Raw genomic sequence first — 17,243 nt, 5'->3', positions numbered from 1 at the left:
CCTCAGATCAGGGGTCACTTGGTTTTCTTGAGGTGACTGTCCTCACAGTATCTGTAGGGCAGCATTTAGTAGAGAAAGTAGAGAAGGAGCAGACAGAGTACCCAAGGCCTCTCCTCACGCTGGTGGTGCAACCAAATTTTACAAGCACTGCCCTTTTCTTGACCTCAGACTCTTGGCTTCTTGACCTCTTCCTGTCCTTTCCTTCCCTAGCTTCTGCAGTGAAGCTGCCACCCTCTTTCCTTTGCCCACTTTAATTTCCCCTCAAGTTAAAAAAAAGTTTCCCCACTGCTGTGCTATCTCCTTGCTAGTCCTGACCTCTTCTGGGCCTTTCTCTGTGCCTCTTGCCACCACGGACCACTTTTTCCTGGTGGAAATTCCCGTACATCTTGGGAAATGGCTTCACAGGGTGCAGAAGGCACAAAGGATAGAGACAATCTCCTTTGCTCGTCACCATCCTTCCCTGCTGTGTCCTATTTCTGCAGAAGTGGAAATGTAACGAGCTGCCAGTCCTCTGGGGCGGGGGGCGGTGACCCCTGCAAGTATAGGATCACAGGAGAAAGGGAAAATAATGCAGGTTTCTGGCTTCTTCAGACCTAAAGACACAGCGTCTCCACCAGGGATGCTGGCTGAGGAATCGGGGTGCTTCTGGGATAGTCAGCCTGCTAGTGGGCTGAGGGCAGCGAGCTTTGATGGGGGTGAGTGTGATGGGAGAGAGTGAGGGAGCACGAGGGGGTGGTGAGGGTTAGGGAGAGCAGGCAGGGGCTGAGGAGCTCTGGACAAAAAGAAGCTACGGCTTTGTTACCTGTAGGCATTAGGGGTTCTAGTGTTAGTGGATGGAAAGGGGAGCCCTTTGGGGGGCTACTAGGCAAAAAACAAGAGTCAGGGAGCACAGAGATATTGGAAATATTCACACACCTGCCTGGGATGTGTCCTTGGCTTGATGCCCCCTTGTGGTGCTCACGTCCCCTGAAGGCAGCGGGTGCCTGGGCGGGTCTGCAGCCAGATCTGCAGGATGGCCTGGTCCTGCTGGCCTCGATGTTCTTGCTCTTTGGGATGTTGTTCTAGCTGTTAAATCTAAATCATAACACACGCAGCCTGGGCAAGCCAGCTGAGATAATAACAGTCACAACGACCCCCATGTGTAGCTGGAGAGCTATTTCCCCCAAGGAGTACAAAGCCCTTTGCAGATGTACTTCTGTTCATCCTCTTGCCTGTTTGTGAGCTGAGGATTATTCTTCCTGTTTGCCAGACACAGAGTTTTGAGGGATGAAGCTACGTGCTTCTGAGGGCACTCGAGAGCCTGTCCCTGAATTCCTTCCCAGCTGGCCCCACAGCCAGGAGAGCCTACGAGAGAAGACCCTGGGGACAGAAGGGAGGCTTTGTCTCCATGAATCCTCTCACCCCTGCACCTCTGGCCTGTACCCCAGTTCTTGTATGGCCTGTACCCCAGTTCTTGTATGCATAAATAAATAAATCTTTATATAAAAAAATAAAGACGGGGTGTCAGATCCAGCTTAGTTCCCAGCTTAGGGCAGCACCCACCATCCCCACACCTCCGCCGCGGGTCCTTCAATCTTCTTTGCATGCCTCATGCCTACGCCCTCCTGCTCATGCCCAAGAATTTCCATCTGGGGCCCAAGGGGTAGAGCCCACAGGGGAGAACCGGGTGGCTGGGAAGCCCGCATGGGCACTCACCGTCCCTAGCCAGTGCCCGGCCCACCCACGTGCCTGTGTCCTTCCGAGGAGGCTCAACTGGCCTGGTTTTCTCGGGGTGCAGCTTTCTTGCCTTTTCCCTGATTAGGTGTGGATGGACGCAGGCACCCAGATCTTCTTCTCCTTCGCCATCTGTTTAGGGTGCCTGACGGCCCTCGGCAGCTACAACAAGTTCCACAACAACTGCTACAGGTGACCGGGGGAGCGGGGTCAGAGCCCCAAACCTGCACCCCTCTGCTGTCCCTCTGGCTATACTAGATCAGAGGTGATTTGGAGGGTACAGCAGCTCATGGAGTTCTGCACTCCCCAACCCCTGCCTTCACCCCACTTTTTAGTCCCCCAGGGCTGCCAGGAGCTGAAAGGAGCCATGTGCAGCAAGGGCAGAGGGTAACTCTAAGGGCTGGGTTGTCGGGGAAACCACTGCAGGGGCCTGGCCCCTCGGGCTGTAAAAGCAGCCGGGGGAGGAACCAGAGAGCCAAGCAGTGCAGCTGAGTCCACTTGCCCCAGCAGACACTGAATCCTTACTGTTTTCACCTTGACCCTTTCCACCTCAGGTTTCCCCCTGAGGCCTACCTGGCTCATACTCAGAAATTTAAAGCCAATTTTAATATTGGCAGGAAAAAAATCCCATCATGTGTTTCAAAATCAAATCTAGGTGACTAGGGATGACTTGTTCTTGGGATTATGGATGCCTGTGCCCCCTCCATCAGCCGCCCTGACTGACCTGGGTCAAAGCTGTCGTGTCCCAAGAGGTGTGTCAGTGCAGTGGGGGAGGGGCCACTGCATGTCAGCCTGTCACGTTTAGATTCATGGTTTACCTTCTAGAACCTCATTCCTCAGGACGACCTTGATTTACTCCTGGTCTGAGCTAGCGGAGGGGGCACAGGCTGCAGACCCCAGCCCTCATGTGCATCTGAATTCTGTAACAGCCTGCCTATCCACAGGAGGGGCCATGGGCTCTGGGGGTGCAAGACATGGCAGCCCCTTTCTAACCCACTCATGCTCACCCTCCCCGCCCTGTCCCACAGGGACTGCCTGGCCCTCTGCTTCCTCAACAGCGGTACCAGCTTCGTGGCCGGCTTTGCCATTTTCTCCATCCTGGGCTTCATGTCTCAGGAGCAGGGGGTGCCCATCTCTGAGGTGGCCGAGTCAGGTGAGTGTTGTTGGGGAGCCATGGATTCTGGGAGCTTTGTTAGCTGTGGCCACCTTTCAGTGGCTGCATCCTGGAAGGCCTGGGGGATGACTTCAACAGTAATTCCAGCTTCAAGGGGTGAAAGCGTATATGGTGGACACTTTCTGCCCCACCCCTGGCCTCTGGTTCCTTACCCTAGAGGTAACCAGTATCTGCAGTCTGTGGCAATCCTGTCAGAAACACACCAATACAATGCACCATTCCTGCATGTACATATGCTTTTCTTACCCCTCCTTTTTAAAAAAATTTTAAAAAAGATTTATTTTTATTTATTTATGCATATAAGAGCTGGGGTGCAGGCCAGAGATGCCGGGGGTGAGAGGATCCACCAGAGACAGAGTGGGGAGCAGAATAGGTGGATTGACTGAAACACACGGCAGTGGGCGAGACAGGAGAGGTCTGCTGTGCCATGTGAGTCAGCTCCCTGGCCGGGATCGAACTCTTGCAGCAGTGGTTGGCAATAGCTTGATAGCGCTGAAATCATGTACCACCAGGGAGGCCCCTTATCCCTCCTTAAAGCCAGCTGATAACATGCCACTGCAGGGCTCAACCTGCCCTGTTACATTCACTTGAAAGTGTATCTCAGAGATAAGTTCACCTGGGCACATGTTCCCCTCTTAAAGATGGATGTTGTTGCTCTGCTTTGAATAAAATCAAGGACTGATCCCTTATCTGGGTGATCCCTAGATGTTTCTCTTCCTGTCCCTATTCTTGTGGCCCACTCCCGCCTTTTCTTATAACCAGACAATTTTTCATCATAGCATTCACGAATACACACCTGTCACCCAGAATGCCAAGTGCCGGGCAACTGACATCCCTGATTCTTATTAAAAATGGTTATACTTCACTTGTATTAGGCACTGACTGGATGCCAGGCACCGTGCAGGGCATTTTGCCCATGACAGTGGTGGGAACTGTGGAGCAGGTATCCACTTGTACTATGCCCATCTCGCCAGTGTGAAACCTTGAAGGTGCCATTCACCATCCAAGGTCACACAGATACTCTATATTTAAAGGAAATTTCCTATGGATGAACCCCAGTGCTGGCAGGGGACTCTGTCCCTGCCATTTGAGTCAGCTGAGAGGAACATTGACTTATTTGCAAAGATGTATATCAATGGTTCCCTGAAATTAATGCCAGTTTATTTGTGGGGTGACAGAAATGCTCTGGGTGCAGGGATGGCAAACGGGTGGCCCCAGGCCCAGCCTTGTCTTGGTGGCCTTTCCTTTGGGACCCTCTGCTTTAGAGGGACATGCCCTGATGGCCTCACTGGGACATGGTGGTTCCAGGCACATCACGCCTGACCATGTCCTCATTTCACACTGGGTCAGCTTTACAGCTGCGCAGGGCAGCCCGGCCTGGAACTCTCTTTATGTTCGAAGTCCCTAATGTGGGGTGATAGATCTGGAGAGTGAGACCTGGGGGTTTGGGCTTCACCTTAAAGAAATGAGGGTACTCCTTTTTTATTTTCCAAAGCCTTTGGCACCCTTAGCCTCTGCGCTCTGAAACAGTGGATGGTGCCTTGGGAATGTGGGGACCAGGTAGAGTCTTGGGCATTTTTCTGGGTGAGGATGTAGTGGCGATATAATTTGGGGGGAAGCCTCCTGTGGCTCCGTGGCCCCACACGGCACAGTGTGTCCTCTGCTCGTCATTCTAGGCCCTGGCCTGGCTTTCATCGCCTACCCCCGGGCGGTGGTGATGCTGCCCTTCTCCCCTGTCTGGGCCTGCTGCTTCTTCTTCATGGTGGTGCTCCTGGGACTGGACAGCCAGGTATAAAGCGGTGGCCGCACGAGTCTGAGATGAGTGGGTGGGTGTGGGTTGGGGAGGTGAAGCAGGAGACATGAGGCCGAGCAGCTGGGGACTGGGCAGATGTCAGAGAGGACACTCTTCTGGGGTTCAGATTTAACCATGTAAGGACAGCTCCGGGGACCTGGGGTGGGGAGGCTGGCACAGCTGACCTGGGAGCAATAAGCCAGCGCTAGTAAAGGGGCTTATTTTGGGGGCTCTCTTTCCCTCCAATTCTTTTCCCTCTCATCCAGTTTGTGTGCGTAGAAAGCCTGGTGACAGCGCTGGTGGACATGTACCCCCGTGTGTTCCGCAAGAAGAACCGCAGGGAGGTCCTCATCCTGGGCGTCTCTGTCATCTCCTTCCTTGTGGGGCTGGTCATGCTCACAGAGGTGAGGGTGTGGGAGGCTCGAAGGCAGGGACTGGGGGAGGAAGAGGCCCAGGAGGACCACTGCTCCCTGCCCGGTGGAGCGGGCTGCTGTGGCTCCAAGTGGCCACAGTGTCAGGCCTTTCCAGTGTCAGGCCAAGGGACTCCCTCCTTTCCAGCCACCACAGCACCAAGAGAGGAGCCCCTTCTCTGGCCTTTGGGCACTGACCACACTTCTGGGGATGGCTGTGACCACACTTCTTAGTTTCCACGGGAAGCTAAGAAACATGGAAAGGATGATCAGGAAATCTTGCATTAGGAAAATCTTCCTCTCCCGCAAGATTCCATGATTTCCCAAGAAGCTGAACCAATCTCACACAGGAATGGGTGATGCTCTGTGTGATGTCTCTGGGGAGAAGGAAGGAGGTGGCTCTCACCAGCTTGATGCCAGCTTGACTGATCCTGGTCCAAACCTGCGCACATATCTTAGACTTCTGAGTCAGTCCCTAAATGTCCCAGGGATCATCTAACGATCGCTCTGTTTCATCTCTCTCCCAGCCAGAACCAATAAAAACGAACTTATTGTCTCCTATCTGCATAGGACCTTACAGTCCCTATGTTAGACATTTCCTCTAACATCTGACCCCTGTCATCTCATCAGCTCTGCTCTGTAGCCCCAGGGTATGAGAATGGAGGGGGTGGGGGTGAATCAGTTTCCTCTGGGTAAAGTCCTTTTTTCTCTCTCCTCCTGGGCAGGGCGGGATGTATGTGTTTCAGCTCTTTGATTACTATGCAGCCAGTGGCATGTGCCTCCTGTTTGTGGCCATCTTTGAATCCCTCTGTGTGGCCTGGGTTTATGGTGAGTGACCCTTCTCCCAGGCCCCAGCTCTCGCACTCACCTCCCTCCAAGGCCCTTAGACAAGAAACTGACACGCACTGCTCATCCCATCTCTTCCCCTTCTCCTTCTCATCCCCAAATATCTCAAGAATCCTAAATTGCTACAGTTGGGAGGGTCCCTTAGAGGTTGCCTTGTCCCCTCCCCCTCAGCCCCAAAGCAAGACCACATCCTGCTCTGTCCAAACCTTTTCAGCCCTGAACGGCCTTGGTCATCAGGACCTCTGCCTACGCCCAGTTCTGCCCACTGCCGTGCATACTAGAAATTCAGGGACAAGTTCTCTCTTGGCAGTGATCTGAAAAGATGAGCATGACGTCTTCTGTTGATTGGCCCCTGCCTGTGCTGGTCTGTGCAGCCCCACTCCTGATGCTGTGCTGCTAAGAATGTCCCTGCCCTGCCTTCCCCCCTTCTCTTCCTCATGGTAGGAGCCGGGCGCTTCTATGACAACATTGAAGACATGATTGGATACAGGCCGTGGCCTCTCATCAAATACTGTTGGCTCTTCCTCACACCGGCTGTGTGCACAGTAAGATGATCCTCAGGGGATGAAGCCAGATGAAGGGATAGAGAGGTGGTGCTGGCCGGAGGGTGGACAGGCCATTCAACCTAGAAGAGACTTCTCCCCGGGGATTGAAAATCATTTCAGATTTTCATTCATCTTCCTGTTAGAGTCTAGAAAATGCCAGCGAGATAGATTCTTCCTTTCCAATTCACAGAAGGAGAACCTGAGGTCCAGACTGTTGGGCCAACTCCACAATGTGAGTGTGAAGTGGCAGGCAGGCCTGACCCAAGGGCATGGGCTGCTCCTACTGCTACTGCTAATCCAGCAGTAATGACAGCAGCAGTTCCAGAACACTTACCTAGTGCCTGGAACTAAGCGCTTGACACATGTTAACCCATTTAATCCTCACAAGAACTCTGTGAGGTAAGAATTACCATTATATTCATTTTACAGATGAAACTGAAGCCAAAGAGGTGAAGCAATAGACCCAAGCTAGGACAGGACAGAGCTAGGATTCAAGCCCAGGTAGCTTGGCTCCACGGTCTGAGCCTCGAACTACTCTGTGCTGCTTCCTCTGGCTTGTCAAAGTGTCACCAGTTCCCCTGAGCACCCATGTATGCAGGGATGGGGGGTGAGGGTAGACCCCTTCTTCTGAGGTGCTCACCACCCTCTGATGGTGCAGTTTCAGACACCTGATGCCTGGCAGGCACAGAGCCCTGTCCTGTCTGGAGAGCAGCCTCATGTAGGTGGCCTGGGCCACGAGCAGCCTGGGAGTGACAGGGCAGGTGACCTGTGGGGCATGTGGGCTTTGAACAGAATGCGGACTGGGGCTATAGGCCTGGGTGAGCCTGAGTGCAGATCTTGGCCTGAGGTGTGGTGCAGAAGGCACACACCTTGCTCCCCAGACCTTATCTCTCTCACTCTCACCCGCAGGCCACTTTTCTCTTCTCTCTGATCAAATACACCCCGCTCACCTACAACAAGAAGTACACGTACCCGTGGTGGGGAGATGCGCTGGGCTGGCTCCTGGCTCTGTCCTCCATGGTCTGCATCCCCGCATGGAGTGTCTACAAACTCAGCACCCTCAAGGGCTCCTTCAGAGAGGTAGGGAGTGTCGGGCAAAGCATCACAGGGGTAAGAAGCCGGTGGGTGGGAAATGATGATGGGTGGGCTGCCTGCGGGGGTGCAAGCTGGTGCACAGGGGCCCGAGGCAGGGGGAGAATGAGCGCTCAGAAGTCTCAGAAGGAGACTGGATGCGTCCAAGACAAACATGATCATAACATTGGTGCCTGGAGGCCAGGTGTGCCCACGGGGAGGCAGGCAGGCAGGCACTGGTGATGGGAAGCTGGCAGACTTGCGCCCATCCCTTCTCCTTGCAGAGAATTCGCCAACTTGTGTGCCCGGCTAAGGACCTGCCGCAACAGAACCAGAACCAACCAGCACCCTCTCCTCCTGCCACACCCAAGACATCACTCCTGAGACTCACAGAACTGGAGTCTCACTGCTAGGAGAGCTGCTGCCCACCTTGGAGCTGGGGAGCCAGACCGTGGGGCCACCTCCTCACCATGATTCTTTGCCCCCATCTGGGCCAGATAAGACAGAGGGGATATTTGGGAATCCACTTTCTGAGCTGAGGCCTCCTGCCCCCAATCACAACTATGCAATGCCAGTGTCAAGAGGCATTTGACACTGAAAGGGCTTTGGGAAGTTGGGTGAGGGCCGGAGGGCGGGGTGAGAGCTCTGGCTGTGGGGCTCCTTCCCTTCGTTCCATTAAATCCATGTTCTTCCCACCCACTGGGAGCCGCTCTGCTTGGTTTCTTCTGCCTTGACCACCTGCTCACTTGAAAGTCATGGCCTCCGAGGTCAGCAGCCCTCACAGGGTTTCCTTGTGAGGGGATTGCCGTGGGAAGCAAGGGGCCAGGGCCCAGCGAGAGGCCGGGGCTTGTGGCTTCTTCCTGCCCACATTTCTCTTGCATGGCCTGGCCCGCCCTTGCTTGCTGAGACCAGGACTGTACCCCCACCAGGGCCTGGTGCCGGGGGCCATAGAGAGGGACAGTGGAGACTGCAGGCTGAGGCAGCAGGCACAGAAAATTCTGGCACAGCAGGGCACTACCCAGGCTTGGCCAGCAGAGGGACCCACTTCCTCAGGACCACCTCGCTCTTCTTCCTGGCCTCAGAAGAGGACAGACGCGATGCCTGGCGGCCAGTGTGACCACAAGGGGGTAGCACAGCCGTGACCGAGCCCTGCTTTGCTGTTAGGCCCTGAGCTGCACAGAGGAGCTCTTGGGGCTAGTTTGTAAAGACCAAGGCAGAAGGCAAAGCCTGCTGAGCTCAGGGTCCCTGGGTATGGTCGTGGTTCCTGAGGATTCCACAGGTGTGTCTCTGCAGCCTCGCCTCTAGGGTATGTGTGGAGCTGGAGCACATGTGTCTGCACGTGCGTTTGTGTGTGTGTGTGTGTGTGTGTGAACAACTGAGTACACACAGCTGCATTTCTCCCTGAATATATATGTGAAGGCTTAGGCAGCTGCCCGCACCCCCACCTCTGTTCAGATGGGTCTTCCGGTGCTGTTCCAGGGGACCATCCTGTGACTCTTAGAGCTGCAGATTAAGGGTGCATGACACTCCCTGGGTGATTTTCTTATTTTTTTTTTTTACAAGTCAGTTAGTGGAAAATGCACTGACATCTTTACTGGCCTTCAGGTTTTGATTTTCAGTTATTGTTGGGGAATGAATGACAGCACCCCTACTGTAACAGCAGCCCTACTGAGTGTCAGCCTGTGCGGCTCCTTCGTGGACAGTGGCACACACACTCAAGTGTGCCAAACCCAATCACAGTCCCAGACGGGAGAAGTGAATCCAGAGAAACATACTGACACTTGAGCTGCCACACCCCTGGCCTCTCCATCCACCTGATCATATTTCCAGAACATCTACTACATGGTGCTGTGTGATGCTGGTGACTCATGAAGTACTAAAAAAAGACTTATCCACAAGTTGTTACAAATGCTGTGAAAGAAAAGAGCAAAGTGCTATAGAAAGAACAAGCTGGGCCCAGGGAAGAGCCTGACAAGAGCCGGGTGGCCTGTGCAGGCCCTTCTGAGGGTGGCAGGTGTGCGTGTCCATCCATGCAGCTGGTCAGAGTACAAGTGTTGGCTGGGCCTGGGCAGAGGTGTGGGCAGCTCAGGATGCTGGTGTGAGTTCTGCTGAGGAGGTTCATCATGGTGGAATGCAGTGTGGAAACAAGCCACTGGCTTAAGGCTCAGGAGACATGGGTTCTAGTTCTGACCTGCCTCTCACTTGCTGTGGATCTGTGTGGAAGGTACTTGGAATTCACGCCTTCCCTTTTTTTCAGCTGGAGATATAACACCATGCTCCCCGCCTACACATGGGTTCCTTGTAGGGCTCAAATGAGGTAATGGGCGTGAAGCCCTTTCAGACACTGGGGCGCCAAAGGTATGAAGTCATTAAACCAGCTGCTGAGATGGGGGAATGCCAATCAAACCACCCAGGGGACCAACAGGCAGGGAGGTGAGAGAAAAGTCATTGGCCAGGTCAAGGTGGGATGTGGGGGAGTGGGGCAGGGGCGACATTTTCAGTCCCATTTGCTTTCTCTACCTGGAAGGATGGATCCCAGATACTGCAGCCCTCAGATGGAAGGGACGTTTCTGGATTAGAAGCCACAGCGGTAATGGAGAAAGGCAGGTAGGGAGAGCTTCGGGGGAAGTAACAGCTGAACGAGAGAGCAGAGCACAGGTAACTGACACTTACACTCCACAGCCCTTGGAGATCCAACAGAGTAGGCCCTGAGCCCAACAGGGGCCTCCAGTCTCCCTCCTCAGTCCTTGCACACCTGATAGACTTAGATCTATCCCCGTGCGCACAGGCACTCATTCCTCATTATCCCATGTGCTCAAACTCAGCCCAGCAGAGATCTGTAGCTCTGGGTTGGGTCCTAGACCTCCTACTTACTAGTTCTGTGACTTTGTACACATCACCTCTCTGGTTCTTTGATTTCTCCTCTACAAAATGGAAATGAGATTTACATCACTGTGCTGCTGGTGTCCGGTGGAGGGTGGACACACTCAAGCAAATTCATCCTCTCTCCCCTGCCTCCAGCAACCTCAACTGACCTGCCAACGAGATAGGAAAGCCCAGGAAGAGCTCAGACACATCTTCATTGTCCTCTGACTCCCTGTCTCAGACATTCGGTTCCATTGGTTTCTAGAAAGAAAACTACACCGTTGTTGTGCAAGCATTTTTGCTAGGAGGCAGTGGAGAGGAGCCCTGAAGTGATTCTACATCCTGAGCCCAAGGGTGCTGCTCAGCACCAGCAGTAATCTCCAGGAAGAGCTGGACCAGAGTCCTCCAAGCCCTGGTTTATCCCCTGGTTCTGGGATAATTTTTCCCCCTCAAGTTTCTTCCTTCCTTCCTTCCAGTGTCAAATGCCTACTCAGAGCCAGCACTGTAGTAAATGCTAGAGGCAGCAACAAGGCATTTTGATATGTGAACCCTACCTGTTAACTGTTAAGACTTAGGAAATATTTAAAAAATGATAAATGTTAAAATAAATAATTAAATAATTATTTTAAAAAAGACTTAGGAAATAGTATGTTGTGGTGCAACATGGTCAGCTTCTTGGAGCCAAGAGGCCCAGGTTCAAATCCCAGCTCCATCATTCACTAGTGCATGGTCTTGGGATGTATCACTTAACTTCTTTTATTTTTTTTTAAAGATTTATTTATTTATACAAGAACCGGGGTACAGGTCAGATGTGCGGGAGGGTGAGAGGATTCACCAGAGACAGAGCAGGGAGCAGAACAGGCAGACGGACGGAAGGCACTGCTGAGGGGAGCAGCGGGTGAGGCAGGAGAGGTCTGCCCTGCCATGTGGGAATCTCCCTGGCCAGCCGGGAATCGAACCCGTGCTGCAGAGGCTGTGAACAGCTTCACTGTGCTGCACTTGACCTCCTGTGCCTCCAGGGAGGCCCGTATCACTTAACTTCTGTTTGCCCCAATTTTCTCATTTGAAAATTGGTTCGAATAATCCCTACAGTTCAAGGTTCTTGCGAGGATTAAATGGGGTGACATGTCAAACACTTAACCTGAGTTAGATGCTCAGGAAACCTGACATATCATAGGCACAAAAGAAAAATTCTAAATGGGTAAATGAGCTAAGAAATTCACCCTCGTTCCAGCCTGATTTTCTTCCCTCTTGCTCCCCTCATGGAGAGGCTGGGATTTTATTCCTGAGCTGGGTGGTCTCTTAGACTTGGGTGTCTTCTGTCCAGTTAGCCCTAAGGATGACATACGGTGGCCCCAGCATGCAGGGACACAGTCAGTCACATGTCCCTGTGAGCACAGGGGTAACTATGGTATGAATTTCAAATGAGGCCATGCCCTGCCCTGCCAGAGCTGACCCTGAGCCCAGCTTCTGGTTTCAGAGGCAAAGGGTCGAGAAGTGAGACCGGTTCTGGTTTTCCTGATGGGGAACCCCACAGGAGAGGCTGCGAGGGGCCTGGGCGCCAGTGAGTGGGGGTGCTTGATGGAAAACTACAGACTGCTGCTCTCACTTCACACCCAGGCCCTGCTGGGAAGTTCTAAAATACGAAGGGGAAGCACAGGCAAAGGGGATTTCCCTTTCTCCCCACCACTTCCCCTCCCTCCACACCACCTGGGTCTGAAGAAGCATCTTCATTGTCTGAAGGAAGCCTGCTTATTCTGAATGAACGGTCATGAGACAGGGCACGCGCTGGACCGGCGATGAGGACCCTGTTCTGGAAAACCTCGCTGGGCCTGCAGCACGGGGCATGCACCCATTTATTCAACAACTACTAACTCACCGCTGATACCTGCCAGGCAGTCAGACAAGCCCTGGCTCTGGCCAGAGTGTCAGGAGGTCACCGGAGCATTGTCATTTCCACCTGGGACTAGATGCCCCCAAGCCACGGCTCCTGCTCCCAGAGGACCCCCAGCAACCCCCAGCAGCTCCCCTTAAGCGCTCTGCACCCCTGCCCCAGAAGCGTGGGGAGCTCCCTTTCACAGATTGGAAACTGAGGCTCAGCTCTGTACTCGCTGACAAGACGAGAGGAGCAAATGACAGAGGAGGGGTTGGAGCTCAGGTCTGGCCCACAGCAGACCTGTGTCCTCTCTGGCTTGTGCTCCTTGAGGTCTGCCGTGGGCACTTTCTCTAGGAAAATCCCAAGGAAAGGGCTGTGGTTGTGAAGGTCTAAGCCCAGCCTTGAAACCAAAGAAGCAGGTACTCGGTGGAAAACTCCAGCGTGTGATTCACCCTCCTCCCAAGCTCTCGTGCCCTCGGCAGTGAGGCTGGTTCCAGTCTGGGAGTGGGTGGCTCCCACCTACGGCTCGGTAGGTAAGAGAGGGCTGTACCTTGCCCCAGACACCCCAGCGCCTCTTCCCGGGAAGGAGCTGGTACTGGGAGGGAGGGAGAGGGGAGAAGGGGAGAGGGAGGAGGCACCGGGAGCGAAAAGAGGGCTGCTGGGGAGGCCTGTCCTGGGCCAGGGCCCACTGGGGGGGGGGGGGGGTGGCAGGGATGCGCAGCGGGAATGGGGTGGGGGTGGGGGGCCGGGGCCAGAGGACTGCATTTCCTGAGGTTGGATGTTGTAATCCTGGTTCACAAGTTTTGGCCTCAGGCCCTCCTGTTGATTGTGGTATTTCTCTGCCCCTGCACTTCCCAATTCACTGGCGCAAGCACACACACACACACACACACACACACACACACACACACACATACACACACGCACACGCACACACACACACAGAGTCGCTTTCTGTCTGGGACTCCTGGGACACGGACTCTGATGGGATTCTGAGCTGGAAGGCACAGGAGTGAAGGCGGGGGACAGTTTCCCTTTCAGGTCCGGCTGACTGGATTCTCCCTGCCCGGCTTCCCGGGGACTGTCCCGGGGACATGGAGCTGAGCTGACCGCAGGAGCCAGGAGCTGAGGTGAGCAGGAAGGGGAGGGCTCGGTGACCTCGCGGCTCTGAGAGCTGCCTCTTGGGGCTGCAGGCGTGAGAGCTGGAGGCCAGACGGCGGGACTGTGGGCCTCTGCGCTGCCATCAGCTGGGGGAGAGGAGAGTCTGCTGTTGGGGGATCCTAGGACGAGGGGTGCCACTCCAGCTTTCACACCCACAAACTCGGAGTTGCTCAGAGCCAAGTCTGGGCAGCAGGAAAGCCCATAGATGGGGGGCCAGTCGCCCCGAGTGGGTGAAAGAGGGGCTGGTCAGCTGACCTAGAGGGAGGGGGAGCCAGGGTGCCCGCGGCAGAAACCCCGGGCATTCCTGCAGCCCCACGACCTGCAATTAGCACCCCTGGGGCAGGCCCGGGGATCCTGCCCTCTCTCTGCCAGCCAGCCCGTGTCTCCTGGAGGACGCTGTGCCCGCTCAAGGGTGGCAGGGAAGCGTGGAGATGCTTGCGTTGGAGCGGGCCATGAGGGAGCTGAGGGGAAGGCGCAGGGGGTCCGCTTTACGGGGTGTGAAGGACTAGAGTGAGCCAGGTTTTGGTGTCATGCACACAGGTATGTGTGTGCAAAGGGATGTGACGGGACTGGCACCAGTGTGTGTATAGGAATGGGACCTGGTATGTGGGTGTGGGCTGGGGCAGGGGCTGGGGCGTCCCGTGGTACCCCCTCCCCCGCCCATGCCAGGGCTCTTTTGGATTGGGAAGTGTGACAGGATGGAGCCGGGACCCCAGCAACATCTGGGGAGTAGCATTTCTATACCTCCGGCCCTCTGCTAGACCCTGGTCCGGCCTCTGTCTACATGGCCAGCTTCTGAGAACAGCCAGTTTTGTACTCGCTAGTCTTGGATATTTCCTCCTCCTCAGGCAGCGCTGAGCCTGGCATGGTGGCTTCGCTTCTGGAGGGCACTGATGTTTGATGGGGCCCATCTCATGGCCCCCAGTGGGCCGGGTGGGGAAGTGAGACTAGGGGCTGAGAGGTGACAGAGCTAGGATGGAGCCTTGGGGAGGGAGAGCGCTCTGGACGTCATCTTGACTGTGGATAACACTGTGGTTTAACTCTTCCTAACAAACGGGCTAGGGGTAGAAGGACAAAATGGGAGGGTGGGGGGCAGGAGGGTGGGCTGTACAGCTATTTTGAATTTTAAAAGTATCCCCCAAAAGGAGAGCCCCATACAGCTTGTTTGGATGCCTGATGTCCTCCTGGACAGTTCTTTCCTGAGTCTAACTTCAATCCTGCTTGCTGCCGCTCAGTCCTGTTTCTCCTTGATTTGCCAGGGCCCTGAGCCAACTTTCCTTTTCACATGCTCTTGCTTTCATTCTGCCATTCCGGTTTTTCATTCTTACCCATAAATTATGCTCCTCCCCATTACTTTTTTTTTTTTTTTAAACATGTCACATCAGGCTAAGTTTATCAGTTCATATTCTCTTATCGCTCTTTCCCATCCCCAGTAAACCCTGGGCCCAAACTGGGTTCTGGGAGTTACTTGCCTGTGTCCAGCTCTCCTGTGGATTTCCCTTCAGTTACTCCTTGTCCCTAACAGTGTTCCCTTCCCCCACCCGTGAGGACAGCTTGGCCCCGAAACAGCTGCCTCTAGTTTGCGAACATGAGGCTGGTCTCCTGACCACTCCCTTGGCGACCCTTGTACCTGGGGCTCTCCCAGAGCTGAGCTCCCCAATGGCCTGAAAAAGGAAATCCTCTGTTCTTGTCTTTTATGGATCTCTGTTCTATCCTCCTCAATTGCCTCTGCCACCCCCCACCCCTTCCCAACTCATTGTGGAGCAAGGGTCATTTTCTCTTGCAGGGAAACTTAAAGCCCAGAGAGGAGGTGTGATTTGCCTAAGGTCACACAGCAGATTACAGACTCAGCTCCACCACCTATTGTCTTGGTAAGTTTGTTCAAACCTTTCAAAAATAGTTTTACTGAGCACCTGCTGGGTGCCAGTTCCTGTTCCTTAATCTCTCTGAGCTTCATCTCCTCATTTATAAAGTGGAGTTCATAGTAATTGCTTCTCTAAAGATTAGTTACAGAGATGAAATTTAATATGTATCTAAAGATGGGTATGTTTTCAGCATAGTGCTTACTCAGATCTGTACTTTTATTGTTGTGATTTGCTAGGGCTGAACTAGAATGTGGGTTTCCTGCCTGGTGCATTTTCATCAATATTTTCTAGTTCACTCATTCATCTGTTCATGCATTTGTTTGTTCATGATTCAGGGGACATTGCTCATCATGCTTCAGCCCCCAATTTTGTAGCAACACTTACAGCTTTTCCCCTGGAACCAAACTCTTCCCCTGTCCCCCACTTCTCCCCCACCCAGGACCTGGTTCTTAGGGCTCTGGCCTCTCACTCTGAATTCTCATCCCCTTCCCTCTTTTTCATCCTGCCCCTTACATCAGAGGCTCAAGACCTTTGATTTCCACTGGGGCCTCTCTCCTCATCTGCCCCCTGGGCTGAGCTTGCTAGCAAAGCCTCCCTCCGAGGAGGTCCCAATACCAGAATTTCTCTCTGCTATGCTTTCCCATTCCTGGTATAACCTGCACCCTCCAAGTCACCTTCAAAAATTTCCATAACCTCAAATGGCCCCTGCCACGCCTTTCTAACTGACTTGGGCTTGGGCTGTTGCCTGGGTTAAAGGACCAACAAATAAACACAGACTCTTCTTTTAATAAAAAGAATCCCTTGTGTTTCTCGAGGGCCTAGGAGGATCAAGGATGCTTATAGCTCCTGGTCACTTTGATTCCCCTAATGCCCCTCAGAGCTGAGAGTGGTGGATGGGTGCTCACTGCGGGCAGACACCTTCTGCTGGCAGCTCCCTGGAGATAAAATGGGAGGTGCCCTCAGAGTGATAGTGGGGGTGGGGTGGGAAGGGAAGGCAAATGGATTCCACATGGGGCACCACAGGCTGCTGCAATTATCTCCTGGCAGTTGACAGACAACTAGTGGGACAGAGTAAAACTGAATGGCCCACGTCATATTTCTGAAGATCCAGGGAACACTGGGCTCATTAGGAGGCAGGGAAGTGACCTGCCACCATGGGCAGCCACTTGTGGGCCTCTCTCTTGAGGGACTCACTCTGATGTGGAGGTTGGAGATGACCACCATCCTAGGGAGAATTGCTCTCGTGACCTCTTCTACCACGGCCCTCCCCCTGCCCTCCACCCCCCCCCCCCCAGTTCTCAGAACAGAGGTAAAACCAAGAGAAAAAGAAACGTGGTTCCTTCGAAGGCCTACACTTGGTCCTGGCATCAGTCCCAGTGCTCATCTGGCCTTGTTCAGAGGTCCCACCTTCTCCTTCCCTCCCAATCAGATGCCCAGAGCGAGCTGGCTCCCATGTTTACCCTGAGCTGATCGATCACGCTGGCACAGGGATGAGCACACAGCTGGCCAGGGGAAGACCATGCAGTTGCCTCGGTCACACCTGCTCTTTGATCTCCTGTCTCCCCCAGCAGCCTTTGAACCCTTCTGGAGGGAAGAACTGGGCAGATGGGCCAGTGAGGATGGTGGCTGTCTGTAAAAATCAAAAGGACTTACACTGAACAGCCATAAGCCTGAGTTTTAATCCAAATGTGCTCCCTAGTGGTCCCGGTGAGTTAGTCAGGGCTGAGATTTTCCTATCTTCCAAATGGGTGCTCTAAAGTTTGCTCCCTATTTGCTCTGAGAATCACAAGAGCAAAATATAACAGTAGGTATAAATGTCAGTGAGAGTTTGGGAAGGATATCAATACTCCAACAATATAAAATAGAATTCCAACAATATCAACTATTAAAGCAATATTCCAAGAGTAGGGTGGCGGGGTGCGGGA

General features: G+C 53.7%; 1 protein-coding gene across 18 annotated transcripts in view; it reads left to right on the top strand.

The window, feature by feature from the left end:
* SLC6A13 (solute carrier family 6 member 13) overlaps positions 1-8,238 on the top strand; it is a 44,369-nt gene extending 36,131 nt beyond the window's left edge. For 17 of the 18 annotated variants that reach the window (XM_037514579.2, XM_054696548.1, XM_037514572.2 and 14 more), the window contains 8 exons: positions 1,802-1,905; positions 2,742-2,866; positions 4,564-4,676; positions 4,946-5,083; positions 5,815-5,917; positions 6,380-6,480; positions 7,390-7,560; positions 7,836-8,238. In XM_037514579.2, the coding sequence (XP_037370476.1) occupies positions 1,802-1,905; positions 2,742-2,866; positions 4,564-4,676; positions 4,946-5,083; positions 5,815-5,917; positions 6,380-6,480; positions 7,390-7,560; positions 7,836-7,964 (984 nt within the window). In that variant the 3' untranslated portion in view covers positions 7,965-8,238. The remainder of the gene's footprint in view (positions 1-1,801; positions 1,906-2,741; positions 2,867-4,563; positions 4,677-4,945; positions 5,084-5,814; positions 5,918-6,379; positions 6,481-7,389; positions 7,561-7,835) is intronic. The other variant, XM_054696547.1, reaches the window with a different exon arrangement.
* The last annotated feature ends 9,005 nt before the right edge of the window (positions 8,239-17,243 follow it).

Source organism: Talpa occidentalis, unplaced genomic scaffold, assembly GCF_014898055.3.
Source record: "Talpa occidentalis isolate TD23 unplaced genomic scaffold, MPIMG_talOcc4v2.1 talOcc4.16, whole genome shotgun sequence".
Taxonomy (NCBI): domain Eukaryota; kingdom Metazoa; phylum Chordata; class Mammalia; order Eulipotyphla; family Talpidae; genus Talpa; species Talpa occidentalis.
This window is presented reverse-complemented; position numbering and strand designations above follow the sequence as displayed.